The 25,428-nt window shown below is 67.1% G+C and overlaps 4 protein-coding genes across 5 annotated transcripts; 3 read left to right on the top strand and 1 right to left on the bottom strand.

The window, feature by feature from the left end:
• The first annotated feature begins 263 nt into the window (after nucleotides 1-263).
• On the top strand, nucleotides 264-5,112 carry LOC119713767 (lysosomal acid glucosylceramidase-like). Of its 2 annotated transcripts, none has more exons than XM_072028142.1 (11): nucleotides 264-420; nucleotides 643-741; nucleotides 893-1,084; nucleotides 1,161-1,307; nucleotides 1,442-1,575; nucleotides 1,904-2,076; nucleotides 2,190-2,424; nucleotides 3,122-3,346; nucleotides 3,415-3,578; nucleotides 3,712-3,837; nucleotides 3,906-5,112. In XM_072028142.1, the coding sequence occupies exons 1-11, from the start codon at nucleotides 399-401 to the stop codon at nucleotides 4,009-4,011; spliced, it is 1,623 nt and encodes a 540-aa protein (XP_071884243.1). In that variant the 5' UTR covers nucleotides 264-398; the 3' UTR covers nucleotides 4,012-5,112. The 2 variants fall into 2 exon arrangements, with proteins under 2 accessions (XP_071884243.1, XP_071884242.1); XM_072028141.1 differs by having other exon boundaries at nucleotides 280-420; nucleotides 628-741.
• Nucleotides 5,113-6,051: 939 nt separating this feature from the next.
• Nucleotides 6,052-9,882, top strand: LOC119713756 (lysosomal acid glucosylceramidase-like). The gene is made up of 11 exons (XM_038167765.2): nucleotides 6,052-6,268; nucleotides 7,109-7,227; nucleotides 7,357-7,548; nucleotides 7,640-7,786; nucleotides 7,915-8,048; nucleotides 8,244-8,416; nucleotides 8,518-8,755; nucleotides 8,846-9,070; nucleotides 9,147-9,310; nucleotides 9,393-9,518; nucleotides 9,599-9,882. The coding sequence occupies exons 2-11, from the start codon at nucleotides 7,161-7,163 to the stop codon at nucleotides 9,705-9,707; spliced, it is 1,575 nt and encodes a 524-aa protein (XP_038023693.1). The 5' UTR covers nucleotides 6,052-6,268; nucleotides 7,109-7,160; the 3' UTR covers nucleotides 9,708-9,882.
• Nucleotides 9,883-11,586: 1,704 nt separating this feature from the next.
• Nucleotides 11,587-14,926, bottom strand: MTX1 (metaxin 1). The gene is made up of 8 exons (XM_038167779.2): nucleotides 14,751-14,926; nucleotides 14,593-14,662; nucleotides 14,066-14,145; nucleotides 13,284-13,376; nucleotides 12,962-13,144; nucleotides 12,701-12,777; nucleotides 12,092-12,246; nucleotides 11,587-11,981 (listed from the first exon to the last, which is right to left on the bottom strand). The coding sequence occupies exons 1-8, from the start codon at nucleotides 14,829-14,831 to the stop codon at nucleotides 11,755-11,757; spliced, it is 966 nt and encodes a 321-aa protein (XP_038023707.2). The 5' UTR covers nucleotides 14,832-14,926; the 3' UTR covers nucleotides 11,587-11,754.
• A 723-nt stretch (nucleotides 14,927-15,649) lies between these two features.
• THBS3 (thrombospondin 3) lies at nucleotides 15,650-25,119 on the top strand. Its single transcript, XM_038167746.2, has 23 exons — nucleotides 15,650-16,519; nucleotides 17,723-17,929; nucleotides 18,084-18,340; nucleotides 18,438-18,540; nucleotides 18,994-19,020; nucleotides 19,452-19,534; nucleotides 19,837-19,888; nucleotides 19,974-20,122; nucleotides 20,317-20,457; nucleotides 20,652-20,729; nucleotides 20,814-20,966; nucleotides 21,092-21,202; nucleotides 21,316-21,423; nucleotides 21,680-21,839; nucleotides 21,951-22,069; nucleotides 22,205-22,257; nucleotides 22,364-22,557; nucleotides 22,636-22,814; nucleotides 22,909-22,957; nucleotides 23,136-23,332; nucleotides 23,427-23,599; nucleotides 24,346-24,485; nucleotides 24,859-25,119. Exons 1-23 carry the CDS (start codon nucleotides 16,423-16,425, stop codon nucleotides 24,915-24,917), a joined length of 2,889 nt encoding a protein of 962 aa, XP_038023674.2. The 5' UTR covers nucleotides 15,650-16,422; the 3' UTR covers nucleotides 24,918-25,119.
• Nucleotides 25,120-25,428: the final 309 nt, after the last annotated feature.

The following is a 25,428-nucleotide window of genomic DNA, read 5'->3' as shown; positions in this document are numbered from 1 at the left end:
TGATGAAAGAAAGAAATTAGTTTCTTCTTCAGAGCCTTGCAACGGCTTCTCAGAGCTGCACCACGCTGTGTCTCCCCATACTGGCAGGGCTGGTGGCACAGCTGGATCCATCAGCACGATGTCTCTGGCTCTGCCTCTCCTGGGGGTGAAGCAGTCAGAGGCAAACAGGACCTGATTTCCTTCAGCACCGGCCCCACCAGCCTGTGGCAAGACATATACCTGATGGTCCGGGTCCGAGACCAGAGGGAGAGCAAGGAGGAGCTGTGGGGGTGGGAGAGGAGGGTGTGCTGCGAGGGAAGGTCTCGACTCGGCTCCCCTTAAAGGCAAGGTGGGGAGCTCGGAGCTGCCTTGGGAGGAGGAGGAGGTCTCCTGCAGCACGGGGCCGGAGGCAGCAACGCATGGCAAGCGGCACGGAGGCAGGTGGGCTCCGGGTCCCCCGGGGGCAGGATGGAGCCACCTCCCCTCCCCAAACGAGGGTCTTGGCAGGAGGGCAAGGACAGCTAGCGAGGCAGCAGTTCCAGCAGCTGAAGGCGAAGCAGCCAACCCAGCCCTGCTCCCCAATGCAGCCCTGTCCATCCCCTCCTGTGCCAGCTCAGGGGTTCCTAACAGCGTGCCCCCCACTCACAGGGTCTGCTCCCCCAGGTCTGCCCGAGCCAAGGGGACGTGGCGGTGCCATGTGGGCCCAGCGTGCCGGGGTCCTGGGCTGGCTGCTGCTGCTCCAGGCGGTGCCCAGGGCTGCAGGTGAGTGCAGGGACGGGGTGGGGTGGGGTGAGCAGGGTGGGGAGCGTGGGGCTGGAGGGATTTAGGGAGCACCCCAAGGCACGGGGAGAGCTCTTGAAGGGCCGCAGCCCCTTAGGGAGCGTCCCCCTCCAGCATCTGCCCGTGCCCGCAGGCGCCCGGCCCTGCAGCCCCAAGTACTTTGGCCGTGACTCCATGGTGTGCGTGTGCAATGCCACGTACTGCGACACGCTGGACCCCGTGGTGCTGCCGGCCCCGGGCACCTTCGTCAAGTACGAGAGCAGCAAGGCCGGCAAGCGGCTGGAGCGCAGCGAGGGGAGCTTCCAGCGCAGCCTCCGGGCCCCAGGTACCTGCTGTGGGCAGGCAGCGGGTGCTCCTGCAGGTCTCCCGTGAGCTGAGCCAGGCTGGGTTTTCCCTCGCAGGGCTGCTGCTGACGCTCAACATCTCTGCGCTGTACCAGCACGTGAAGGGCTTCGGTGGGTCTCTCTCAGATGCTGCTGCCCTCAACATCCTGGGGCTGTCGCAGGCGGCCCAGGACAACCTGCTGCAGTCCTACTTCTCCGAGAACGGTGAGCAGCGAGGGTGCCGGCAGCGTGGGGCAGCTCGCTGGGTCCCTACTGGGAGCTGCGGTGTCCCAGCTGCAGGGACGTGCATCGCCTGAGCTGCTGTTGCGGTGCTGCTCGGTGCCTTTCCTTCTCCGCAGGGATTGAGTACAACCTCGTCCGGGTCCCCATGGCCTGCAGCGACTTCTCCGTGCGCCCCTACAGCTACGATGACGTCCCCTATGACTATGAGCTGAAGCACTTCAAGCTGGCAGAGGAGGACGTGAAGATGAAGGTAGGAGGCTGAGCCCGCCGCCAGTGCCTGGGTCCCTCTCTTTCTATCGGCTCCTCTGTAGGAGCTCCTGCGTGGGGACCCTGGTGCCCGGGCACTGCCATCCCGGTGTGGGGTGTGTGGGGACAGCCCGCAGGAGCTGGCACCTCCTCTGGGGTGCGTCCCGGCGTGCCCGCCCGGTGCTGGCAAGGAGCAGGGCCGGGGCTCTGTGCCATGGGTGGTGCTCTCTGGCTGCCGTTCCTCGCAAGGGCCCTTCAGTGCTCCCCTTCCTCCTGTTGGGGTTTTGAAGGGCTGCAGCTGGAGCTGAGCCTCTCTCTGTCCCGTGCTGCAGATCCCCATCCTGCACCGAGCCTTGGCCATGGCCAAACGGCCGCTGTCCCTGTACGCGAGCCCCTGGACCTCCCCGGCCTGGATGAAGAGCAATGAGGATGTTCGCGGGAAGGGCTCGCTGAAGGGGCAGGCGGGGGACAAGTACCACAAGACCTGGGCCAACTACTTCATCAAGTACCATTCCTTGGGGCCGGGATGCCCTGGGACTGGGGCAAACAGGGGAGCGTGTTGGGGGGAAGGGGATGCTCGCGGTGAGGCCAGCATCCCTCTGCTCTCCCCTCTCCCAGGTTCCTGGACGAATACGCCAAGCACAACCTGACCTTCTGGGCGGTGACGGCGCAGAACGAGCCCCTCGCGGCACTCTTAGCGCACCCCCAGTTCCCGACCATCGCCTTCACCGCCGTGCAGCAGCGGGACTTTGTGGCCCAGGACCTGGGCCCTGCGCTGGCCCAGAGCTCGCACGGCACCCGGCTCATCATCCTGGACGACCAGCGCATCCACCTCCCCGCCTGGGCCAAAGCGGTGAGGCGCGGGGCTTCCCCTCCGCTGTCTGCTCTGCTTCACGCCTAACCATTGAATGTTAACCTAAAATTAAGCCTGCAGCCGCTCCCAGTCCTAGACAGACGGGAAGGCAAATCAGGCGTGCTGCAGAGGGAGCAGGAGCTGGGTAATTGGTAGCAGCCACCCCTGCGCTCCTGTCTGAGGCAGGGACAGGAGGAGGCTTCTTCATCCCACGTTCCTGCAGCGGGGCAGCCACAGGCGCTGCCTGCACGCCGGCTGCTTCTCGGGGCAGTTTCAGCTGCTTTGTTTTACTCCTTGCCCTCCTTCCTTTGCACTACTGAAGAGGCGTCATGGGAATTCCTCCAGACTAGGAACAAGGAAAGGAAAATTTGCTCCTGTCTCTGCCTTGAGCAAGGACGGAGCTGCAGGGGGAGGCCAAGGCGTGAGCGTGTTCCTCCCGTCCTTCAGAGCAGCAGGCCCTGGGGGCGAGCGGTGCCCGACCATCCTGCTGAGGATGAGGAAGGAGGGGTGGGAGGTGTCCCTCCATGTGCCCAGCAGGGTGCCGGAGCCACCTCTGGGTGCTTCTTGCCGGTTAGGGTGCAGGTGAAGGAGCCCCTGGTGCTTGCGAGAGAGGAGGCTGGTGGGCCACAATGGGGTCCGTGTGCCGAGCCCCGTGGGGACAGGGGCATCCCCTGAGGCATCTCCTTTGTCCCGCCAGGTCCTGGGCAATGCCACCTCTGCCCGCTACGTGGCTGGCGTCGGCGTTCACTGGTACCTGGACAGCATCGTCCCAGCCAGCTGCAGCCTGGAGGCCACCCACAAGCTCTTCCCCAACCATTTCCTCCTCTACACCGAGGCCTGCAGCGGTTTCCTCACCTATCGGTTCTCTGTGTCGCTGGGCTGCTGGGAGCGAGGGGATCGCTACAGCCACAGCATCCTGACGGTACGGCCTCTCCCGGCGTGGCTGCGAGCCCAGCGCGGCCGCCCTGAGCCCCTTTCCTTGCTGCCCAGGTCCTGAACCACTTCGTGGCCGGCTGGACCGACTGGAACCTGGCGCTGGACCTTCAGGGGGGCCCCAACTGGGTCGAGAACTACGTGGACAGCCCCGTCATCGTGGACAGCAGCAAGGACGTCTTCTACAAGCAGCCCATGTTCTACCACATGGGGCACTTCAGGTGGGTCGGGGCTGGCTCCAGTGGTCCTCGGAGCTGTGCCCCATGCCTGGGATGAGGCTGCCTGCCCCCCACGGTCACTGGGAGCGGGACGGGGTTGCTGGCATCCCCTGGAGCCCCCGTTCCCCTCCTGCAGCAAGTTCATCCCCGAGGGCTCGCGGCGCGTGGGGCTGCACAGCAGTCGCCGGTGCCTCTTCTGCCAGCTGGAGCACGTGGCACTGCTGCGCCCTGATGGCACCATCGTCCTGGTGGTCCTCAATAGGTCAGTGGGGGCTGGGGAGGGGGGCTCGCGGTGCCAACCTTCTCAGCCCCTCTCGCCTTCCCCCTAAGGTCTCCCTGGGATGTGCCCTTTGGGATCTCGGACCCCGCTGTCGGTTTCATCGAGGCCGTGGCTCCGGCCAGCTCCATCCAGACCTACCTGTGGCGGCGGCAGTGACGGGGCTGTCCCCAGGGCTGGGGGCAGGTGCTGGGGGTGAGGGGGTGCTCCCCTCACCATTTCCAGCATTCTCCAGTGGTGGTGGCACCCCGGGGACATGGGGTGGCCCAGGGGTCCTCCCACCCCTGTGCCAGGGGTGTCACGGTCCCACTGCATCCCCTTCCCGGTGTGGCAGCGTCCCCCGGGACACCATGCCCTGCACCAGGCCACGCTTCCACACGTGGCTCCCTCCAAACCTTCGCGTGTGTCTCGCACGCCAAGTAAAGCCTTGACGTGCTCCCTCCGGTATGCACCGTTCCCCGTCATTGTTTCCCCTACGTGCTCGGAAATTGTTCCGTTTTCCTCCCTTTTCCTCCACGACGTGGGTGAGGCGCTGAGTGCCGAGGGGGTCCTAGGGCAGCCTCCGTCCCCGCGTCCTCCGTGTGGCTGCCTCGTTTGTAGCTGCAGCCAGAGGCTGTGCCGTGGGCCAGCTTTTGATTCGTTTCATATGTGCCGTTGGTTTTCCTAGCTTGCTTGCCTTTTTTTTTTTTTTTTTTTTTAAATGAAAATGTCATGCTGCATCGGGGGGACGCTGCACAAAAGGCCGAGTATGCTGGAGCCATGTCCCCATCGACCAAACCCCGCAGCCGCGGCAGCCAGATTAATTTGATACCATCTCTTCCATAAATTCACACCGCCTGCCATCTCCAGTAATCCTCAGCTAATGGAGCCTCATGACAGACTCCCCTCTATTCTGGCTCTGTCTGAAATCAAGCTGACAGGCTACAATTACCTGACCATCCTGTTTACTCTTTTTAAATACCAGTTACAGTTTTTGCTTGCTCCAGTCTTTGGGAAGGTTACCAGTATCTTTGAAGTCCAGGAATTAGAAAGCCAGAGAGCTCCTTAGCAAATTCCACTTGTGTGTAAGCTGCGGAGTTGCTGATGTTGGAGGAAAAAAAAAAAAAAAAAAAAAGAGGTTTAACAGCTGTCTTGTTGGAGCTCGACATGAAGACAGCACCTGGCTGGTTCTCAGCCCTTTTCACAGGGCACTTCTGCCCGTCCTGCTCTTCTGTCGATGCTTCTGGGTAGCGCTGACCCAAACCGCAGCTGGAATTCCTTCCCTTCCTAATTTAAACTAAAGCTCTGCCATGCAGAGGAGGCACACACGGGCATGTCTGGAGCCCTGCAGCTGCTGTTTGCCGTGCTTGAAGCACACGCGTGTGCTGCAGCACTTCGGCACAGCCCCTGCAGCCAGCCTTGGTGCTCCCTTGCCAGCTGCAAGCACGGCTGCCGCAGGCTGGTGCCTTGCCTTCCTCCCCGTGTGCCGATGGAGGAGGCGAGGGCCGTGCCGTCCCAGGCGCTGTGCCATGGCTGCGAGGGGCGCAGGCTGCGGGATTTGCCCTGGGGACCTTGCAGGGGGGAGCCTGGGGGGGAGCGGGGCTGGCACAGGGCAAGTGCTGCCCCCATCCTGTTTCTCTTGATGGGCAGGTGCTGGCAATTAGGAAGGATCCTAAATTAGAAGGTGCGCTGTCTGGGCTTGTTCCGCAGCCCGCGATGCGGTCGATGCAGCGCTGCAGCCCGCTCCACCCAGCGCTGCTGCGGGCAGGGGCTGGCATCGGGGGATGCGACCCCATGGCAGGGGCGAGTGGGGGGAGCACGGGGCAGAGCCTGGGGCCCCCGGCAGCACCCACAAGGAGGGGCGGCGAGGGGTGGTGTGATGGCTCCTGCTGCTTTCGGATGGTCCCAGGGGTGCCCTGCAGCCACACGGCTGCCACATGGGGAAAGCTGGCTGGTGGACCCATGAGTGGGACGTGGGTCTCGGCCACAGCACTTGTTAGAGACGGTTCCTGCCTGCGTCTGTGGCACAGAAGACACGGAGAGAACCACGTCAGGGCCAGGGGAAGGTGTCTGCCTGGGGAGATGTGGCCAGAATGACCAAGGCATAAGGGGGAGCTGCTGCGGAGAGGTGCAGGTGGGCAGTGCCGTCCCCCTCCCTGGCTGCCCTGCAGATGCTGGGACAGGTTTTGGGAGAACTTTGCAAACGCTGCAGGGAAGTGTTGAAAGCTCTCATTGGCGCGGTGTTGCAAAACCCTCCTCGGGCTCCTCTTCAAACGCACCCAAATCCCATGGGCCGTCCTTTCTGCTGGGACTCACCTTTCCTGCTCAGCCAGAAGCTGTTGCCTCCTACCCGGCTGCAGCCCAGAGAGCAGGTCCTGCTGCCTTGCCGCCCTGCTCCCGAGCAGAGACACGGCAAGAGAAGGATTTCTGGGGGCAGGTGAGTAGCCTGGATCTGGAATGGTTTTTTTTCAGACAGTAGGGATGGGGTTGGCCAAGGACCTGGGACCAGGCTGAGGCTGTGAGCACCGTGTCGGTCTGTCACTGCCGGCAGATGATGGGTGCACGAGAACCCTCCTGGCCCCGGTCCCTGTCCCGCAGGGTCTCGTGGTGGCACTGTCCCAAACCTTGCTTCCCCCTGTCCTGGTGGCAGCAGCGCAGGGAGGCACAGGGGTGGCTGATCCTGTGTTTCCTTTGGGATGCTCCTTGCCCAGCAGCGCAGGGTGGACAAGGCAGGGTGGGAGCAGCTGCAGAGGGCAGGGAAACGTGGGACCCCCCCGTGCTGTGGGCTCCATCCCCAAACCTCTCTGGCTGGGCAAGCCCTGGCTGCCACACTCTGGGGTGCAAGCACAGAGCTGTTTGCTCCTGACCGTGGCTCAGGAGGCACTGGGGACACATCCAGAGCCGGTCCTGTGGGGCCTCAGCATGTGCTAGCCCCCCTGTCCTGCTGGGGCACAGCACAGCTGAGGGTCACACAACGCGGGGAGGAGGCACTGTGAGAGGGGAGGGAGGAAGGCGAGGACGGGAGTGATCCGACACACCGGCTGCTGCCAGCGTGGGCGGCTGGCAGGGCCAGAATGCCGGGCAGAGGGCGGCACATGCTGGGGGCTGCACCTCTGGCTGGGCTGCGCATGCTCTGGGCCGCAGTGTGGCTGGAGACACCCATGGGTGACAGCCCTGTGGGAGCAGCACGCTGCCAGTGAGGCAAGAGGGAGGGCGAGTGCTGGGCCAGGGATGGGGCAGAGGAGCCGCTCGCTGACATCCACCGCCCTGCTCCCAGCCCCAGAGCTCGCTGATCGCATCTGTCCGAGTCCCACGGCAGCGGAGGCGCCATGTGGCCTGGGTGTGCCAGCGTCCTGGGCTGGCTCCTGCTGCTGCAGGCAGCACCGCCCGTGGCAGGTGAGTGGCCGGGCTGTGTCCCCAAGGGGGGTGCAGGGCAGAAGGGGTGAGCTGGGGGCCGGAGGAGCTCCTTCCTGGCAGGGGAAGGTCTGTGGCAGACCTCTGCCTGCCCCTCTCCTCCCGCTGCAGGCGGCCGGCCCTGTAATGCCAAGGACTTCGGGCACGGCTCGCTGGTGTGTGCCTGCAGCGCCGCGTACTGCGACACGCTGGACCCCGTGGTGCTGCCGGCCCCGGGCACCTACGTCAAGTACGAGAGCAGCAAGGCCGGCAAGCGGCTGGAGCGCAGCGAGGGGAGCTTCCAGAGCAATGCAGAGACCCCAGGTACCTGCCCCGGCTGCGGACGCGGTGCCGCATCCCCAGGGATGGAGTCCCCGTCCCCACGCTGTGGCCGTGATGCTGCTCATCCCCGCAGATTTCCACCTCACTCTGGACACGGCGCAGCGCTACCAGAAGGTGAAGGGCTTTGGAGGCTCCGTCACGGACTCAGCTGCCATAAACATCCAGTCCCTGTCCAAGGAGGCTCAGAGCCATCTGCTCCGCTCCTATTTCTCTGAGGAAGGTGAGCACGGGGCAGGGCAAGAGCACTGGGTGCCTGGCCTTGGTTTTGGAGAGCAGCTGAGGGACTGGGGGGTTGCACCCCCCCAAATGCCTCCCAGGGACCCCCATCACCCCCCGCTCCTTCCCCAGGCATTGAGTACAACCTCGTGCGCGTCCCCATGGCCAGCACCGATTTCTCTGTGCGTCTCTACACCTATGCTGACGCGGAGGGTGACTTTGAGCTGAAGCACTTCAACCTGACGGAGGAGGACACGCGGATGAAGGTGAGTCCCGTGGATGGGGGGCAGCCACGGGGTGGGCAAGCCTGAAGTGCTGGGGCTGGGGCTGGGGTGGGACGGGTGGCCTGGGGAAGGTGGCTCCCTAGGGCAGGGGGAAGGAGAGGGCTCACCCTGACACTTGTGGTGCTGGAGATGGCACAGACCCGGGAGAACTTGCTGCCATCTCTGTGTTGTCCCCAGATCCCGATCCTCCAGGCTGCCCAGGCAGTAGCCAAGCGTCCCCTGTCACTGTACGCCAGCCCCTGGACATCCCCAGTCTGGATGAAGACAAACGGTGCCATGACGGGGAGGGGGACACTAAAGGGAAACCCAGGGGACAAGTACCACAAGGCCTGGGCCAAATACTTCATCCGGTGAGCAGCCAAGGGACCCCAAAGGGCACTGGGGGCTGCCCCCCAGAGCCAGGCTGGTGCTGCTGTGATGAGGCCGCTCACCTTGCTGCTCCTGTGCCCAGGTTCCTGGATGAATACGCCAAGCACAACCTGACCTTCTGGGCTGTGACAGCAGGGAACGAGCCCACGGCCGGCGAGATCGTCTTCTACCCCTTCCAGTGCTTGGGCTTCTCCCCGGAGCACCAGCGGGATTTCATCGCGCAGGACCTGGGCCCTGCGCTGGCCAACAGCTCCCACCGCCACGTCCAGCTCATCATCCTGGATGACCAGCGCGTGATGCTGCCCTACTGGGCTCAAGTGGTGAGGCCCCACAGCGGCTCTGCCCTGCCCCACAGCAGCTTTGCCCTGCCCCACGGCGGCTCTCAGGGCCTTGCTCTTTTCTCCTCCCAGGTTCTCAAAGACCCCGTGGCCGCCAGCTACATCAGCGGCATCGGCATCCACTGGTACCTGGACTTCCTGGCGCCCATCGACCTCACCCTCTCCATCACCCACCACCTCTTCCCCAATTACTTCCTCCTCTCTACGGAGGCCTCCACTGGCTCCTACTTCTGGGAGCCCCGGGTGGTGCTTGGCGGCTGGGACCGCGGGAGCAAGTACAGCCACAGCATCCTCACGGTAGGGTTGGGTGGGCCCGCGGGACGCACTGCCCCCCTCGGCTGTGTGCGGCTCAGCACCGCGACCACTCCCGCAGGACCTCAACAACTACGTTACGGGCTGGACAGACTGGAACCTGGCGCTGGACCTTCAGGGGGGCCCCAACTGGAGCAAGAACTACGTGGACAGCCCCGTCATCGTGGACAGCAGCAAGGACGTCTTCTACAAGCAGCCCATGTTCTACCACATGGGGCACTTCAGGTGGGTTGGGGCTGGGGGTGGCCGGCAAGGGGACCCAGCAGCGCTCCTGGGTGCCACGTCCAGCCCCTGCTTGTCCCTGCAGCAAGTTCATCCCTGAGGGCTCGCAGCGCGTGGGGCTGGCTGTCTCCAAGAAGTGCCGCAGGTGTGAACTGGAGCACACGGCTTTCCTGCGCCCCGACGGCGCCGTGGTCCTGGTGGTCCTGAACCGGTGAGTGGCTCGGCCCTGCGCCCTGACCCCACAGTCCAACCACCTCCTCTGACCTGCTTCCCTCCTCGCATCCCCCCCAGGTCCCCCATGGATGTCTCCTTTGGGATCTCAGACCCCAGGGTCGGCTTCATTGAGGCCACAGCTCCCAGCGACTCCATCCAGACGTTCCTGTGGAAGCAGCCGGCCTAGTATGGCTGCGGTGGTCCCGGTGCCAGCAGTGCTGCTGGGGGGCTGCTTCACCCCCCTGGGGGCTCAAGGACGGTCCCCTGTAGCCCGGCACCACCCCAGGGGACCTGACCGATCCACAGGCCACAACGCCTGCTGTTTTCTAGATGTTTTCATAAAATAAAGAGGTTTTCTACAACCTCGCCTGCGCGTCCTCTGCCCTCCCTTGCCACCTCCTCACGGTGCTGGAGCTGGGTGAGGAGGCAGGTGTGGAAGTGGCCGTACCCACAGGCCCCCCAGACCCCCCACTGCTCCCCCCCAAGCCGTGACCTTGCTGGGAGGCAGCCCCACGAAGGCTGTGCCCGGGGGGACTTGGGGACATCGCTCCCCTCCCCTGCCCACGTGCAGCGTCCTGGTGGCAGAGCTGCAGCCTGAAGCCAGCGGGGGCCTGGGGACGGTGGCAGCTGGGCTCGGCCGCTGGGATTCAGCAGGGCCTGACGTCAGCAGCCCCAGTTTCTCCTGCTGGCAGGAGCAGGAGGCTGCTCGCTGCGGTTTGTGCTGCTGGAGCAGCCATAAACCCCTCTGCTAATGGGAAACTGGAGCGTCGGGCGCATACTTCCCGAGTGACGTTATGGGGGGAGCGGGGCCGGGGGGAGCTGCGTTGAGTCATTCCCCTCCCGGCAGGGCCCCTCGAACCGGAGGCTCCACGGCCGCCACGCGGGTGAGGGAAACCATTCACACCCTGGCTCCTCTCCTGGCCCCGGTGCAAACCCGGGGGCCCCCGGCCTGCAAACCCATGCCCGGCGCAGGACCTTTGCACCGGGACCCCGTGTGCCGTGGGGCTGTGTTCCCAGGGTGCAGAACCCATCCCCGTCCCCCCACCACCCCAGGGGGCACCTGGAGCCAGGGTGGCAGCCCCAGCGCGCAGCCGAACAAGCGAGGGCTGTGTGCCGCCTGGCAGCGGGCACACGCGTGCGCGAGCCTGGCCAGACACCGCTTTTCCATTTACACCCTCGTAAACTGACGGCAGCTGGGGGAAACCACAGCATCGCTGACGGCCCTGCTTGCCCCCAGGGCCGGGTGCTGAGCCCTGAGGCCGGGCAGCCCCTGTCGAGAGCGGCAGCTCCGCTCAGTGCGGGGACAGAAGCCCCCTCCCCATCCCAGCCCTGGGTCTTGCAGGGCTTGCGGAGCGCCGTTCGCCGCACTACGTGCTTTTTGGCAGTGCCAGCTGCAAGGAACTCCCCATTCCTGGCAGGCGTGGAGGAATGCAAACAGAGCTGTCATCCTTGGAGGAATTCCTGCTGCAGCCGCAGGCCCGGGGGCTGCTCGCCGCCCCACGCGCGCCGCTGCGGTGAGCCGGGCTGGCGGGCGGCCCTCCAGCAGCGAGGGGAGAGCTCGTGCCCTGCCGGGCCGGGGATACGTCCTGCTGACAGCCTGGGCTCCTGCGCTGCTGCTTTCTGCTGCACTGTCCAGGACGCAGCTGGCCGGGGGCTGTCCCCAGGCACGCTGTGGCACAGCAGGAGGGGGGCAGCAGTGCCATGGGGCTCTGTCTGCGCAGCCACGGGGCAGGGGAGCTGCGAGGGCAAGAGGCAGAGGGCTCAGCCCCATGACTGCTGGGGGAGGGAGATGCTCCCAGCACCGCCACAGATGCAAACAGAGGTGCTAAGCAGATGCAGGACCTTGAGGACCCACGGTTTTCCCTCTTCGCCACGTCCCCCAGTGCTGTAGATCCCGCAGCCCTCCTGGGGGTAAGGGAAGGATTTGGGGGGGGCGCAGACAGGATTGGAGCACCCATGGAGCAGCACATTGGTGCCCCCAGCCTGGGCACCTGGGAGAAGGGGAAAGGGAAAGGCGGCCAGCCCTGCAACCATGAGAGGCCACAGGGAGGACGGGAGAGCGCGGGTGGAGAGAGTGAGGTTTATTGGTGCGGCGGGCGAGGGCTGTAATTTCTGCTGGGACGCAGAGCAGCACACCTGCAGGGAGCAACGCTGCGAGGCCACCGGCGTCAAAACAGTCAGTTCGAGTGGCCGGACGAGTACATAATCACAGCTCTGAGCGCGGCCGCTCTTCCTCACTCCTCCTCCTCCTCCTCTTCCTCCTCCAGGGCGATGGGCTGGCGGCCAGCCGGCCCCACGGCGCCGCGCTGGATGGAGACGATGCCGCTCAGGAAGGCGTAGCCCAGCATGGCCACCAGCCCCACCAGCACCGACAGCAGCTGGTTGCGCCGCTTGTGGGGGTCCTCCTCCGTGTCGCCACCCTCGGCACCCCCAACCCGCGGGGCACTGGCCGGGAGGTCACCTGGGGGGAACAGAGCGCAGCAGGGCACCAGTGTTGGGTTTCGTGGTGATTTTTTTTTTTTTGAGGGGGGCACCCCAAAGGTGCAGCGTGAGGCTGGGGGTGCGTCTCACCTCCGTCCCAGGGGAAGTAGAGGCTGAGGATGGAGGTGCAGTAGTTGCACAGGTTCTGCAGGGACTTCAGGTGCTGCTGCAGTTTCCCGTTGGGCAGCTTCGCTTTCAGGAGCGGCGCCAGGCGGCTGAACACAAAGGCATCGAGGGAAGCGGGCCTGGGGAACAGAGATCCGCCACTGGGTCATGGGCCCTCCCTCCCCCATCCCCACCCGAAGCCACCAAGATGCGGCCACCCCCAGCCTTCTGTGCCACCCCGCCGTGCTCCTGGGGACAGCAGGTAGCTCCTCCGTGCCAGGAGAGCTCCCTGCTCCCAGTCCCAGCAGTGGGGACAGGGCAGGGGCACGGGATGCAGGACAGTCCTGTCTCTGAGCAGCCTTGCTGGCTCCAACAAGTGCTCAGCAGCCGGGGAAAAGCGATGCTGAGGCTGGTGGCAAATCCCACAAGCTCTCGCATCGTTCCTGCCCGTGTCGCTCCATCCCCTCCAGCCTGTCCAACTCCCCAGAGTAACATTTGTGGGCTACGGCTTCCCCGTGAGCCGCGGGGGCTTGGTCCTGCCTGCATGCAGGGGGCTTGCAGTCCCCGCAGTACGTTCCCCCTGTAGCCACGTACGAGTCTCCGAAGAAAAACTTCTGGGAGCCAAGGCGCTGGGACAGGAGTGTCAGGCATTCCCGAGCATCCCGGTACAGCTGGAGAATGAAGACAGAGCCAGGGCTGCAGAGTGTCACAGTGTCACAGCGATGGGGAGGGGGTGCTCAGGCTGGGAACCCCAGGTCCCAGGCTGAGATTTCAGCCTTGCGTGATCCCTCCGGGCAACCCCTGAGGAGCTGCGGTGTTTGGAGCTGGGCAGCTCCTTCCCACACATCCCCTTACCTCCTTCTCCAGCTTCTCCTCATCCTCCATGTAGCCGTCTCCCCACATGAGCTGCAGCCGCTCCACGTGCTGCTTGTGCATGCAGTTGGGCAGGAAGAAGTTGAGCGGGAAGGGGATGGTCTCGGCGTACCACTTCCGCGTGTGCTCCACATAGTTCTTCGCATCCACCCAGAACGTGTGGATCTGCAGCAGAGGACAACCCGTGCCGATGCCCCGGGGAGTGCCAGAGCCGGCACAGCCGATGGCGGTGGCACAAGGACAGCCCGTGCCCCGCGCACGCAGGCACCCCTGAGATGTTCCCCACGGCCACGCTGAGACTCACCAGCACTGGCAGCAGCTTCTCTTCTAGCAGGGACACGAAAGCCAGCGTGTCTGCTCCTTGCGTGGCCGAGAGGTCGTAGTCAGCGTTGTATTTCTGGGGAGGAAAGGAAACGGGGCTGAGCTGGCAGGGAAGCAGCCATCCTACAACCTCGGGGGACCGTGACAAAGCGAGTGCCTGCGTGCAGAGGGACCGGGCAGCAGGGCCAGCCCTGCTCTGAACCCAGCCCTGCTCTGAACCCAGCTCTGCTCTCGCTGCTCGGTGAGCTGGGAGGTTGGGAGGTTACCCAGGTGGACACCCGGCCAACCCCAGGAGCGGAGCGGGCAGGATCTGGTGCTGTGCCCCCTCTGAGCTCTACCCCCCCGTGTCCAGACCCAGCGCTAGGAGAGTTAAGGTTTGTCTTGACTTCCAGGCCCAAAGGGAAGAGCTGGGAGCGGGCAGCTCAGGGTGTCCCACGGGCCCCGCAGGTCTGCTCCCTGCTCACAGCCGCGCTGGAGCACAGACCATGGAGGGGACAGCGCCCACCTTGCCCAAGATGCACGAGGCTCGAGATGGGGTCGTGCCTGCCCCCAGAACAAACACCACCACGGGGACAGCCGGGCTGGGTCCCCAGGGCAAAGCTCGCACTGCTTCGCACCGCGCTGCCTCCAGAGCAGGGAGCTGAGCCCTGGCCCCATCCCCGGGGATGCCCTCGCTGCTGCTGCTCCAGCTCCAGCTCCCTCCATCCCAGCAGGCGCTCCGGCCCCCCTGCAGCACCCGGGGGGGTGCCCGTCGCCGTCCCCTACCTGCTTCCTGAGGTGCGTTATGATTTGCTGCGTTTTGGAGATGGTGCCCTCATCCCGCGTCTTCAGCGCAGGCAGGCGCCCTGAGGGCAGGGAGAGGGGTGGCTGCAGGGCGTCCCCCTGCAACCGGTGATGAGGGGCTGGGGGGGTCCCTGGGGGGTGCAGGGCCCCCACATAGAGCGAGGGGTGTGCAGGATGGGGGTGAGGGCACACACACGGGGGTAGGGGGCTTGGACAATGTGAGGGGGGCAGATAAGGGGATGAAAGCTGCGTGATGGGACAGGAGTGCGCTGGGGGGGGCGAGTAATGGGGCAAGGGGAGGTGCAGTGGGGCAGGGGGCGTGAACTGGGGTACAGTCCTGCGATGGGGGCCATGCAACTGGACGGGGGATGCAATGGGGTGGGGGGCGCAGTGGGGTGGGGGTGCAGCGGAGCAGGGCTGTGTGATGGGTCAGTGGGGGTGCAATGGGGCAGGGGGTGCAGTGGGGAGGGGGGTGCGGCGGGGCTTGGTGCCCCGGTGCGGACCCTTACCGGAGGGGCTCCTCCAGGGGCTGCTGACCCGGTGCACCTTCAGCGGCGCTCCCGTGAACCGCGCGTACGTCTGCAAGAGAGGAGAGGGGACGGGACGGGAGGGGGGGGCCCGGCCGGGAGGCGCACACCGGGCACACACCGGCCCCGCCGCCGCTCACCAGCACGGCCAGGCAGTCGGGATCCACCGAGGGCAGCCCCCAGCCCCCTGCCCAGCAGAACAGCTCCATGGGCGCCGCCATCTTCCCGCCCGACCCGGAACCACACGGGGGGGGCGGCTCCGCCCGCCGCCACCTCGGGGCGGGCCCGGCGGCACCGGCGGCGGCGGCGGTGGAGGCTCCGCTACCGGCGGCGGCTCCCGGGGCCGCGCCGTCGGGGCAGCTCCCGCAGCGCCCGGGATCCCCTCCGCGGCCGGGGGATGCGCGGAGCCCGGTACCGAGCACCACGGAGCGGAGCCGAGCCCCCCCCCCCCCCGACACACACAGCGGTCCGTTACCGGCCGCTCCAGCGCGTTGCTATGGGAAAATAAATTAAATAATTAAAATAAAATAAAATAAAATAAAATAAAATAAAATAAAATAAAATAAAATAAAATAAAATAAAATAAAATAAAATAAAATAAAATAAAATAGATAAAAACCCGGGGGGGAGCGGGCACACACCGGACGGGAGGGGGAAAGCGGGAGGCAGCCGTGTGGCCCCGGCCGCCCTGGCGTGCACCGGAGCGGCTGATGAGGGGGGAGCGGGGCTGGGGCGGCCCCCGGGGCTCGGCTCGGCCCGGCCCGTTGTTATGGAGGCGGGGGAAACAGCCGTAAACACGGCCGGGGAGCCGCGCTGCTCCTCCGCCTTGGCCGGCGCTCAGCGGGAGCTGCCGGGCCAGCTGCCGGGGCTGCTCCGCCGCCGGGCCCGCCCCGGCCTCCCGGCTGCGCGGCTCCGCTCCCCGCGGCCTCCAGCTGCAGCCTGGCCGAGTGCCCCGGGCTCTGCCCGAGCCCTCCGGGAGGCTGAGGCCTGAGGGCGCAGGCGGCCCCCGGGGCTGAGCAGCGCCGGTCCCGGGGCTTGGACGCACCCCGAGCTCCGCGCCCCGCTGCCGTCGGGCTCGGCCGTCGAGGCTCCTGCGGCGTCCCCAGGGCTCCCGCTCCCAGCCCAGGGCAGAGGTGAAGGAGCTTCTCGGATGAGCTCATTATTTTGCTCCGGAGGCTTGGGCCGGTTCCTGAGGCTGATTTATGCCGCTGAGCCGGCTCCAGGTGGCCTGGCTCCGCTCGCTCCTCTCCGGCCAGGGGAGCGGGGCCGGCCCCGGAGGCTCCGCTGCCCGGGGGGCGCCGCCTGGCCCCGGGGGCTGGGACCCCACCGCGAGGCACCCTTGGCCAAGCGGCTCCTCCTCGGCCACCCCCCGTCCCCCGCGCTGTCCCCGCGGCTCCCGGTGCCCGTCTCTCCCGGGCCGGGCGCTCCGGCGCTGCCGGGGCCGCTCCGGCTCTCAGCGAGGCGGCCCCAGACTGCCTGACCTCCCGGTGAACCGGCGCCTGCCACACTCAATTTCTGTGAGCGGGAGCCGTGCAGGGGCGGGCAGCGCCGAGGTGCCCGGGGGTCTCCCGCAGCTCCGGGCCCTGCCGCCGGCCGGTCCCGGTGCACCGCGCCCCGCCCCGCCCCGCCCCGCTGCTCTCCGCTTGGCGGGGCTGCGGCCGGCCCGCCGCGGCGGAGCGCCCGCCGGGGTCCCCGGGATGCGCGTCCGTGATTGACGGCTCTTTGTTTCCTCCTCGCCGCCAGCGCCGGCCCCTCCCCGCTCGCGCCACTCCGCCCCGCCGCGCTCCGCTCCGCACCGGCGGCACCGGCGGCATGGGGGCACCGGCGGCCGCGGGGGGCCCGGCGCTCGGCGCGCTCCTGGCGCTGCTCCTGCTGGGCGCCGCCGGCGCGGCTCGCCAGGGGCTGCAAGGTAAGGCGGCTCCCGGTGCCGCTCCGTCCCGCCGGGCAGCGGCAGGCGCGGGGACGGTCGGACAGCCCCGACGGGGCGACGCGGACGGGGCGCCCCCGCCGTTCCCGGCCCGCTACAAACGGGGGAGGCGGCGGTTCCCTGCCCCGCTGCCCTGAGCCGGGGGCTGCCGGCTCCCGCCGGCCGGCCCGGGGCCGCTGACAGCGGCTGTGCTCTCCCTGGGAGGTCTGGCAGCCGGGCTGCGGGCAGCTGCGGCGAGCCGGCGCTCCGGGCTGGGGACAGAGGGACATTCATCCCCGGAGCTCGGGACGGCCGCCAGCACCCCCGAGGGTCACCGCTGCCCGCAGTCCCGGGGCCAGCTGCGGGCAGGGCCGCCGCCAGCCCCGCCTGGACGCCGGTCCCCGCACCCGGCTCTGTGCAGCGGTGCCCGCGGCGGGAGGGCTCCGGTTCGAGGGGCGGTGGGGCCGGCGGGGAGGCTGCCGGGGTCGGGCTGCGCGGCCGCCGCTCGCCCCAGGGTCGCGGCTCCTCCCGGGCTGCCCGGTGCGGCGGCACGGAACGAGCGGGCTGCCGTGCCCCGGCGGGACCGGGCTCTCCGTGCTCCCCCGGAGCGCCCCGGGCCTGTGCTGAGGGCCGGCCCGTTCCTCGTCGGGGCTCCGGTTCCCGCAGCGCCTCGGCGGGGCGGCCGCGGTGGCTGCTCAGCGCCGGTTCCCGGGGCCCGGCCCCGGTGGGGCTCCGCGCTTCCCCCTCCCGGAGCCTCCACGGGAGCCGCGTCCCCGCTCCGCTCCGTTCCCCGCGGCCGCCGGGCCGGGGGCTCCGCCAGCCTTCCCCGCCCGGCAGCTGGGATGCTCGGGGCGGTGCGGCCGCCTCCGCAGGGAAACCCCGGAGCGAGGGGGGGAGCGGGGAAGGCCCCGAGCCGGGGGCCCCGCCCGTTTCCCGGGCTCCGGGCCGCCGGTGGCGGGGACTCCGCGGATCCTTCTCGGAGGGGCGGCCGCTCCCGCTCCCGGTCCTGGAGCGCCACCGCGCGGGGTCGGGGCTGGGCGGAGCCGGCGGGACCGTGCGGAGCCTCCCCGGGAGTCCTCGGGGCTTCCCCGGGCCCGGCGGGGCCGGTTTGCAGCGGGTCGGGCCGGCGGCGGTGCCCCGAACCGGGCATCCCCCCGCTCCTGAGCGGCCGGGCAGGATGCGACCCCCGTCCTTGGCTCCCCGCAGTCATCGACCTGCTCCTGGTGAGCGAGGCCCGGCAGATGGCCAGCATCACGCACAAGATCCGGATGGAGCTCCTGACGGTGAACGACGTTTTCCTCCTCTCCACCTTCCGCCTGCCCCCCAAGCAGGGGGGGACCCTCTTCGGCCTCTACTCCAAAAAGGACAACACGAGGTGGCTGGAGGTGTCCGTGGTGGGGAAGATCAACAAGGGTAGGTGCCTGCTGCCTGGGGACGTGGGGGGCACACGCTGGGGATGTGGGAAGAGAAACAGGGACCGAGCTCGGCGGGGACTGCTCAGGTCTGCTGCAACTGGTCCCAAGGGGCCGGGGAGGAGAGCTCACGGCCCCTTCCCGCTCCTCCGCAGTGCTGGTGCGCTACCTGCGGGAGGACAACAAGCTGCACTCGGTCAACCTGCAGCACGCGCACGTGGCGGACGGGCAGAGCCACACGGTGATCGTGCGCCTGAGCGGGCTGCGCGGGGACATGCTGAGCGTGGAGCTCTACGTGGACTGCAAGCAAGTGGACTCCAGCGTGGGGCTGCCCGAGCTGTCCGAGATCCCCCTGGCAGAGGTGGAGTCGATCGAGGTGCGCACAGGACAGAAGGCTTACCAGAGGATGCAGGTGAGTGCCGGGACCCCCGCGTGGGGCCGAGTGTCCTTCGTACCCCTTGGACAGGCAGAGCCTTCCGTGGCTGACTGCATCTCCTCTGCTACGTCAGGGGTTTGTGGAGTCCATGAAGCTGATTCTGGGAGGCTCCATGAGCCGAGTTGGGGCGCTGAGCGAGTGTCCGTTCCAGGGAGATGAATCCATTCACAGCGCAGGTAACGGCACGTCCGTGTTCTGCTCCGAGCACGGGGGGCTGGCCATGGTTCCCCCATGCATGCTACGTGTCGTACGGCACCTTGGGTGGGCAGCACAAAGAGCACAGGCTGGTGCGTAGGGGGCACAGCACCGCATCGTGCAGGGGGAGCTTCTACCTCTGCCCCCTGCCAGACAGCCCTATGCGCACGGGAGCTCCTGTGCACGTGGTGGCCAGGAACAACCATGCAAGGGAAGGTGAGGGTTGCGATCTGGAAGGCCACGGAGCCTCAAGAGCCTGCCCAGCAGTTTGTTGTGCGGGGATGGCAGGTGGCATCGCAGTCCTCCACAGGGGGAACTTGTTCCTTGGTGGCTCCTCTGTCCCTCGAGCACACCCTGGCAGGGGGTGTGCTGGGTCTCCAGGCCGTGTGCTGGCCAAAGCAGTGTTCAACAAGATCTTGTCTTCCTCCCTGCAGTGACAAGCGCATTGGCCTCCATCCTGGGTAAGTCCCTGCTCCGCTTCCCCTTTTTCCAGCTGTGGGGATGGTGATGGTGGTTGGGGCTCCATGGAGGTGTAAAACCCTTTGGAGCCTGTCCCAGAGTCCCTAGCACCTGCTGGGCACCCTGGAATGGGGCAGATCAGAGGGGCATGGGATGTGTTATACAGAAAGGGTCCTGCGAGGTCTTAGGACCCCAGTGGGGATGCACTAGCACGTGGCTGGGCAGGTCCTTGCTGCTGGCACCCATCCTTGCAGTGCAAGGACCAGGAGCTGGGTGGCTTTGCACCTGACGAGGGAGGAGAAGGAAGGGTCGGGGGTTGCCTCGTGCCCCCTGGTGCGGTGTGGGATGGGCACGGCAGCCCCTAGCCCCTGGCCCCAGGAGGCTGCCTCTGTCCTGGGGCTGGGGCTGACCTTGTCCTCCCTGCTTGTGGCAGGCGAGCAGACCAAGGCGCTGGTCACGCAGCTGACCCTCTTCAACCGCATCCTGACAGACCTGCGAGAAGACATTAGGGACCAGGTGAGGCGGGGCAGTGGTACTGGCACTGCCCAGGCTGGGCTTGGCCAAGAGCAGGGCGCTGGGCACTGTGAGGGCAGCGTGGAGCTCAAAGATACGTGGCAGGGCTTGGATGCGGGTTCTGCACCCCAGGGGCGTGATGATGTAGAGCTCAGGGATATGGTTTAGTGGGGACTGTTAGGGTTAGGTCAGAGGTTGGACTCGATGATCTTGAGGTCTCTTCCAAGCTAGAAATTCTGTGATTCTGTGATTCTGTTCCTCAAGTCACCCCCGTCCCTAACACCCTGTGCTCTGCTGCTTCACAGGTGAAGGAGATGTCCCTGATCCGCAACACCATCATGGAGTGCCAGGTCTGCGGTGAGTGTTGCCGTGGCTCGGCTCCCACCCCGGGGAGCGTGCGTTCATCCCTGCTCACCACCCTGCCCGGCCCTCGTCTCCGCAGGCTTCCACGAGCACCGCTCTCGCTGCAACCCCAACCCCTGCTTCAGCGGCGTGGACTGCATGGAGACGTACGAGTACCCCGGGTACCGCTGCGGGCCCTGCCCGCCGGGCCTGGAGGGCAACGGCACGCACTGCGCCGACATCGATGAGGTGAGCAGGACTCGTGCCCATCAGCGGGGGGAGTCTGAGTCCCAGAGCAGGCAGCATGGGCAGGTGTCACACACGAGATGCTTCCCCTCTCCGTATGTGTCCCTAAGTCACCCGGTGGGGACAGACCCACCACCGGGGTGCTCTCGCCAGTGCCGTACCCGTAGCGAAGCTTTTCTCGCTCCCCGTGCCCACAGTGCGCTCATGCCAACCCCTGCTTCCCCGGCTCCAAGTGCATCAACACTGCACCAGGCTTCCGCTGTGAGCCCTGTCCCCGTGGCTATCGGGGCAACACCGTCTCTGGCGTGGGGGCCGACTACGCAAAGGCCAGCAAGCAGGTGAGTGCGGGGCTGTGGGATTTGGCCATGGGCGCTCCGGTTTGTTGGGCTGCGGGGACGGGCAGGGGATGCTGAGCCTGCCAGACCCTGCTCTGAAGGAGGGCAGTGCCGAAGGCAGGCTGCGGGCATGGGGTGGGTCTCCTGCAGGAGCTGTGGGGGCAGAAGGTCGATGGTTTCTCCCATCCTGCTCTCAGGTTTGCACAGATATTGATGAATGCAATGATGGGAACAACGGCGGCTGCGACCCCAACTCCATCTGCACCAACACGCTGGTGAGCGGAGCTGCTCTGGTCTCCTGCCCGACATCGGGGGCATCTTCAATTTCCTGACCCTGCCCCGTGCCCCATTTCTCCCAGGGCTCCTACAAATGTGGCCCCTGCAAGTCAGGGTTTGTGGGGAATCAGACGTCTGGCTGCATCCCGCAGCGGTCCTGCAGCACTCCTACCTCCAACCCTTGCGACATCAACGGCTTCTGCGTGTTCGAGAGGAACGGTGAAATTTCCTGTGCGGTGAGCGGGAAGGCCAGGACGGGCCGACCGAGACGCAGAGGGTGCTGGAGGAATTGGCAGGAGCAGCGGTTGCTCCTGCCAGGACTCTTCCCTGTTTCCCAGCCCCTGATTCCTCCTTTCTCCAGTGCAACGTGGGCTGGGCTGGCAACGGCAACGTGTGCGGGCAGGACACGGACCTCGACGGCTACCCCGATGAGCCCCTGCCCTGCATCGACAACAACAAGCACTGCAAGCAGGTGGGCCTCCCCGTGGCGAGGGGCGCGAGGGGCTTGGGAGCCCACTGGCCTGTAGTGGGGCTGGGCTCTGGAGCTGTCCTCCTCCCTGTCTTTACTGGTGTCTGTGCTTCCAGGACAACTGCCGCCTGACGCCGAATTCAGGGCAGGAGGACGCCGACAACGATGGCATCGGGGACCAGTGTGACGATGACGCCGATGGTGATGGCATCAAGAACGTGGAGGTGTTTGTGATATGCAGGCAGGACGTGCCTGTGGCTCTAGGGCTTGTGCTGGGCGAGGGGCAGAGCTTCTTGCTTTGGCTTGATTCTGGTGCCCCCAGGATGCTGCTCCTGGGGGGCAGCAGGCCGGGGTTTGTGGCTCTGGGACGGTCTCAGTGGGCACACTGGAGATGTCCCCCTGCCCTGACCCATGCCAGAGCGTGGCTCTGCTCTGCCAGCCACCACAATGGGGGCATCTCTGTCCTTCCCTTCCCTCCAGGACAACTGCCGGCTCTTCCCCAACAAAGACCAGCAGAATTCGGACACCGACTCCTTTGGGGATGCCTGTGACAACTGCCCCAACGTGCCCAATAATGACCAGCGGGACACGGACAGCAACGGCGAGGGGGATGCTTGTGACAATGACATCGATGGGGACGGTGAGCGGCTCATGAGGCTGCACTGCGTGTGGCCAGGGGCTCCTTGCGGATTTGGGACTGTCACAGCCACGCTGGGGTGCTGAGGGCACCCACACGCCTCTGTCCTTGCAGGAATTCCCAACATGCTGGATAACTGCCCCAAGGTGCCCAACCCGCTGCAGACAGACCGGGACGAGGACAGCGTTGGGGATGCCTGTGACAGTTGCCCTGAAATGAGCAACCCGACTCAGGTATGGCCTGGGGCAGCCAGCACGCGTGGAGACAGGGGTGTCCTGGGGTCTGCAGGACCCTGCCCCCCGGCTGGCGGGGTTTGGGGTCCTGTCACCCCAGGGTGCCCGCTGAACTAGGGCTTTGGTCTCTTCCAGACAGATATGGACAGTGACCTGGTAGGGGACATCTGTGACACCAACGAGGACAGGTGAGGGTCCTTGAGATCGGGGGTCTTTGGGGTGGGTGAAGGTGCTGGAGCTCAGTGCCAGGTCACTGGGTTTGTGGTGCTGCCCTGACTGCGTTCCTCCTGCCAGTGATGGGGACGGGCACCAGGACACCAAGGACAACTGCGCCGAGATCCCCAACAGCTCCCAGCTGGACTCAGACAACGACGGGCTGGGGGACGACTGCGACAACGATGATGATAACGACGGCATCCCTGACTACACAGCACCCGGCCCCGATAACTGCCGCCTGATCCCCAACCCCAACCAGAAGGATTCGGATGGTGAGCGTTGGGTGGGCAGGGGGAGGCAGAGCCCTCTGGAGGGTCCCGTCCATCCATGACCCATGCGTGTGTGCCCAGGGAACGGCGTGGGCGACGCGTGCGAGGAGGACTTCGACAATGACACGGTGATCGACCAGCTGGACGTGTGCCCGGAGAGCGCCGAGGTGACGCTGACCGACTTCCGCGCCTACCAGACCGTCATCCTGGACCCCGAGGGGGACGCGCAGATTGATCCCAACTGGGTTGTCCTCAACCAGGTGTGGGTGCTGCCCCCCATGTTTCTGCTGGGGTGGGAGCGGAGAGGGGCCGGGAGGTCCCCGGGGACGCCCCTAACCCAGGTCTCATCCACAGGGCATGGAGATTGTGCAGACCATGAACAGCGACCCGGGCTTGGCTGTTGGTAAGAAGTGCAGACCCCGTGGGACAGCCCCTTTATCCTTGTCCCCTGCTCGCTGGGGGTCGAGGGTCACTTCTGTGCCCTATGGAGAGGGGTAAAAACTGCCCTGGGTGGAGGCAGTGCGCGGGGTCCCGTCCCCATGCTGGGGAGGGGGCTCCTTCCTCCGTTTGCCCACCCGCAGGCTACACGGCTTTCAACGGGGTGGACTTTGAGGGCACCTTCCACGTCAACACCGTCACCGACGATGACTACGCCGGCTTCATCTTCAGCTACCAGGACAGCGCCAGCTTCTACGTGGTGATGTGGAAGCAGACGGAGCAGACGTACTGGCAGGCCACCCCCTTCCGCGCCGTGGCCGAGCCGGGGCTGCAGCTCAAGGTGGGTGCCGCCACCCTCCCGTGTCCCCCCCACCCCGGAGCGGCTCAGGCCCTGCCGGCGGGGTCCCCCTGATGCCCCGCACCCCCCCCCCCAGGCGGTGAAGTCCTCCACGGGCCCCGGGGAGCACCTGCGCAACGCACTGTGGCACACGGGCCACACGCCCGAGCACGTCCGCCTGCTGTGGAAGGACCCCCGCAACGTGGGCTGGAGGGACAAGACCTCGTACCGCTGGCAGCTGGTGCACAGGCCCCAGGTGGGCTACATCAGGTGAGTGGGGGGCACTGGGGGGGGTACTGGGGCTGGCAGCACCGGGGGGGGGGAGGCAGGAACCTGGCCAGGCTCAGCTCGGAGGTTGCGGGTCCCTGGGGAGGGGGTGACAGCATGGGGAGGGGGTCCTGGGTTGGTGGGACTGACTTGAGTGGGGGGGTGACAGCAGTGGGGAGGGGGTCCTGCCCCCGTGGGACCGACGGGGCGGGGGGGGGCGGCATCCCCTGGGAGAGGGGATGGGACCCGTGGGGCGGATTCCGTCCGCTGGGGGTGGCTCCGACCCCGTTGCCCCCCCCCTCCCCGTTGCTTTTCCCCTTTAAGGAACCCGTCGGGGCGGCCGCCGTGGGGGGGTGGCGGAGGGGGGGGGCGCTCCGGGGGCCGGGCCCGTCCGCCCCGTCCGGGCCCCCGCGGCCATTGTCCCGTCGCCATGGAGACCCCGCCGGCCGCCGGGGCCTTTCACATGCAAAGCGCCCGACAAAGGCAGCGGGGCCGGGCCGGGGGCGGCGCGGGGGCCCCGGCCTCCATCCCTGCGGGGTTGGTGTTTTGTTGTGTTTTTTTTTGTTTTTTTTTTTTTGGGGGGGGGCTCACAGAACCCCCCCGGTGGTGCGCCTCCAGCCCCGACGGGGGCCCCGTCGCGGTGCCTCGGTGTCTCCCCCCAACTCCCCCCAGGTTGGGGGTCCCCGGTCCTGGCTGACTCCCCCCCATTTGTTGCCCCCCCCCCCCCATTTGTTGCCCCCCCCCCCCAGGGTCCGGCTGTACGAAGGCCCGCGGCTGGTGGCGGACTCGGGGGTGATCATCGACACCACCATGCGCGGGGGGCGGCTGGGGGTCTTCTGCTTCTCCCAGGAGAACATCATCTGGTCCAACCTGCAGTACCGCTGCAACGGTGAGCACGGGGCTCCCCCCGGGCACCGGGACCCCCCCCGGGCACCGGGACCCCCCCACGGGCACCGGGACACCCCCCGGGCACCGGGACACCCCCGGACACCGGGGCAAGGAGCGAGCAGCCTCGCCCCTATTGCCCCGTGGCAGATGGGGGGGGGAGCGGGAAGCCCCCCCCAGGGGGAATCCCACCCCCGGGGGAGTCCCCCCGGGCTCCCCCCGCGTGGGCCAGGGCCTGTCCCGGTGCCCGGGGGGGTTCGTCCCGCTCCCTGGGGCAGCTCGGGGGGGATTCCGGCTATCCCGGGAGGGGGCTCGAGCCCCCCCGCCGAGCCCCCCCCCGGCTCCTCACGCCCCCCCTCCCCGCTGTCGCCCCGCAGACTCGATCCCCGCAGACTTCGAGCCCTTCCGCCGGTTCCTGCTGGAGGGCCGCGAGTGAGCCGCCCCCGCCCGGCCCGGGGCCCCCCCCCTCCGCCTGCGGCACCCGGGCTCGGGCCGGGCTCCGCCGCCCCCCGACGCCCCCTCCCCACCCGCGGACTTTGCAGTGCCGGGAGCGGCGGGGCGGCTCCGGTGGGCGGCGGGGCCGCGTCCCCCCCCCGGCCCTGCCTCGCCCGCCGCCGGGCCATAAAGTTTCCACCGGATTTTCGCCTGCGCGCCCCGTTCCTAGGGGGCGGCCCCGGCCCCCTCCCGCCCCCATTTCCCCCCCCCTTCTCCCCTCTCCCGCCCCGTGCTCCCGGTTCCTTCCCTCGCCGTCCTCCCGGTGGGGTCGTCGGGGCGGGGGGGTGGGGGGTCAGCCCGGTGCTACCCCGGTCCTACCGGCGGAACCCGGGACGGCGGGAGGCCGGGACGAGTGCAATATTGGTAGGCGAGGGCACAACACTGCACCGCATCCCGGCCCTGCCGCCGCCCCGGAGGGACCGGAGCGGAGCCGCCGCCGCCGCCGCCGCCGC

The sequence above is a fragment of the Anas platyrhynchos genome, chromosome 26 (assembly GCF_047663525.1).
Source record: "Anas platyrhynchos isolate ZD024472 breed Pekin duck chromosome 26, IASCAAS_PekinDuck_T2T, whole genome shotgun sequence".
NCBI lineage: Eukaryota > Metazoa > Chordata > Aves > Anseriformes > Anatidae > Anas > Anas platyrhynchos.
Note: the sequence above shows the minus strand (reverse complement) of the source record. Positions and strands in the feature narration are given on the sequence as shown.

Excerpts from the sequence above, each read along its gene's own strand:
- LOC119713767 (XM_072028141.1), top strand. The coding sequence starts at position 399 with ATGGCAAGCGGCACGGAGGCAG. Across the intron at positions 1,308-1,441 it reads GTCCTACTTCTCCGAGAACG|GGATTGAGTACAACCTCGTC; the intron begins GTGAGCAGCGAG and ends CCTTCTCCGCAG. Across the intron at positions 3,838-3,905 it reads GTCCTGGTGGTCCTCAATAG|GTCTCCCTGGGATGTGCCCT; the intron begins GTCAGTGGGGGC and ends CTTCCCCCTAAG.
- LOC119713756 (XM_038167765.2), top strand. The coding sequence starts at position 7,161 with ATGTGGCCTGGGTGTGCCAGCGTCCTGGGCTGGCTCCTGCTGCTGCAG. Across the intron at positions 7,228-7,356 it reads GGCAGCACCGCCCGTGGCAG|GCGGCCGGCCCTGTAATGCC; the intron begins GTGAGTGGCCGG and ends CTCCCGCTGCAG. Across the intron at positions 9,311-9,392 it reads TACCACATGGGGCACTTCAG|CAAGTTCATCCCTGAGGGCT; the intron begins GTGGGTTGGGGC and ends TTGTCCCTGCAG.
- MTX1 (XM_038167779.2), bottom strand. The coding sequence starts at position 14,831 with ATGGCGGCGCCCATGGAGCTGTTCTGCTGGGCAGGGGGCTGGGGGCTG. Across the intron at positions 12,778-12,961 it reads AGGAGAAGCTGGAGAAGGAG|CTGTACCGGGATGCTCGGGA; the intron begins GTAAGGGGATGT and ends TTCATTCTCCAG. Across the intron at positions 12,247-12,700 it reads AAGTTTTTCTTCGGAGACTC|GCCCGCTTCCCTCGATGCCT; the intron begins GTACGTGGCTAC and ends TCTGTTCCCCAG.
- THBS3 (XM_038167746.2), top strand. The coding sequence starts at position 16,423 with ATGGGGGCACCGGCGGCCGCGGGGGGCCCGGCGCTCGGCGCGCTCCTG. Across the intron at positions 20,123-20,316 it reads ACTGCGCCGACATCGATGAG|TGCGCTCATGCCAACCCCTG; the intron begins GTGAGCAGGACT and ends CCGTGCCCACAG. Across the intron at positions 23,333-23,426 it reads AGCCGGGGCTGCAGCTCAAG|GCGGTGAAGTCCTCCACGGG; the intron begins GTGGGTGCCGCC and ends CCCCCCCCCCAG.